Here is a 1,500-nt window from a genome sequence, read left to right on the forward strand (position 1 = left end):
ACATGGCCCAGCAGAATGGCTATCAGAACCTGGTAGAGAACAATGGTTCCTGTGGTTTACAGCAAACCATGGTTCTTGGCAGCGGAGCCGGTAATTCTTTCAGCATGCAGTCCTATAAGCCTTACAGTGAAAGCATTGGCAGGCAAGCAATGATGTCTGGGGCAACGGACAATTCCTGTGGCATGGCAGCACAAGGGCAGAAGCTGAGAATCAGTAACATGCCAGTGAGTGGAAACGAGCAAAATTTCAGCCATCCTATGGCATCCAGCGATCAAACCACCAGGATGGCAAATGGGATGCAGAACAGGAATATGATGGAACAAGAATATTTGCAAAACCAACCAGTTGGAGATGGTGTTCATTACCAGGGACTCAATCAATCTGGTCAAATGATGCTAGGGCAGGTTAGTCTTACCTCACAAAGCAGCCTGTATCAAGGGCCACAGAGTTGTCCACCAGTGTCTCACACCATTGGTAGCCAGCCTTCAGGTTTGTCAGTGGCCAAAAGTTACCAGTCATGCTCTAATTACAGCAGCAACAGACGGCAAAATGTATTGAGAAACAACCTGTCACAACATCAAGGACATGTAAGTGATGGCAACCAGACATACAGGGTAAACAGCATTAAGATGGAGATGCAAGGTCAATCACAGCAGTTCTGCTCTAACATGCAGAATTACTCTGGTCAGTTATATGACCAAACCACGGGCTTTAGCCACCAAGCTATGAAAACCGGTTCTTTCTTTGGTTCGGAAGCTAACTGCCTGCTGCAGGGGACTGCAACTGAAAACTCCTCTGAGCTCCTTTCCCCGGGGGCTAACCAAGTGTCAAGCACAGTTGACAGCATTGACAGCAACAGTCTAGAAGGTGTGCAGATTGATTTTGATGCTATCATAGATGATGGGGACCATGTCAGCTTAATTTCGGGAGCCCTGAGCCCAAGTATCATTCAAAATGTCTCCCGCAATTCCTCACGCCTCACCACTCCCCGAGCATCTCTTACATTCCCAACTATGCCTGTAAGCACAACCAACATGGCTATTGGGGACATGAGCTCTTTGTTGACCTCACTTGCAGAAGAAAGCAAGTTTCTTGCTGTTATGCAATAGACATAAAAAACAAAAAACCCTTAGGAGATAACAGATGGAAAGAAAAGACTCTTATTTTTTAGTTGTGTATGTATTTTATCAATCTCATCTCACCTAAATGGGATGTGTTTCAAGTATATTCCTTTTATGGAATAAGGACTCTGAAAACCCTAAAGTGTTCTAGGGAGAAACTGTCTTCCATTTCAGTTTTGAATCATACTGCTATGCCCATTCCCTCCTTTTCTCTCTTTTCTCTCTCTCTCCCTTTTTAATGTCTGTATGCTTCCTCTTTTCTTTTTTTCTTTTTTTTTTTTTTAAATTGTAAACCAATGTAAACGTGTGAAGTGCATGATTTTGTTTTGTTTTGGGTTTTTTTTGTAAAGAAAGGTCTGATAAAATGACATTTTTCTGT

The 1,500-nt window shown here is 43.1% G+C and overlaps 1 protein-coding gene across 1 annotated transcript in view; it reads left to right on the forward strand.

The window, feature by feature from the left end:
* GLI3 (GLI family zinc finger 3) overlaps nt 1-1,113 on the forward strand; it is a 90,710-nt gene extending 89,597 nt beyond the window's left edge. Inside the window, 1 exon segment of the mRNA XM_009075728.1 lies at nt 1-1,113. This exon segment is cut by the window's left edge and continues 12 nt beyond it. Within this exon segment, the coding sequence (XP_009073976.1) occupies nt 1-1,109 (1,109 nt within the window). The 3' untranslated portion in view covers nt 1,110-1,113.
* Nucleotides 1,114-1,500: the final 387 nt, after the last annotated feature.

The sequence above is a fragment of the Acanthisitta chloris genome, unplaced genomic scaffold (genome assembly GCF_000695815.1).
Source record: "Acanthisitta chloris isolate BGI_N310 unplaced genomic scaffold, ASM69581v1 scaffold8535, whole genome shotgun sequence".
NCBI lineage: Eukaryota > Metazoa > Chordata > Aves > Passeriformes > Acanthisittidae > Acanthisitta > Acanthisitta chloris.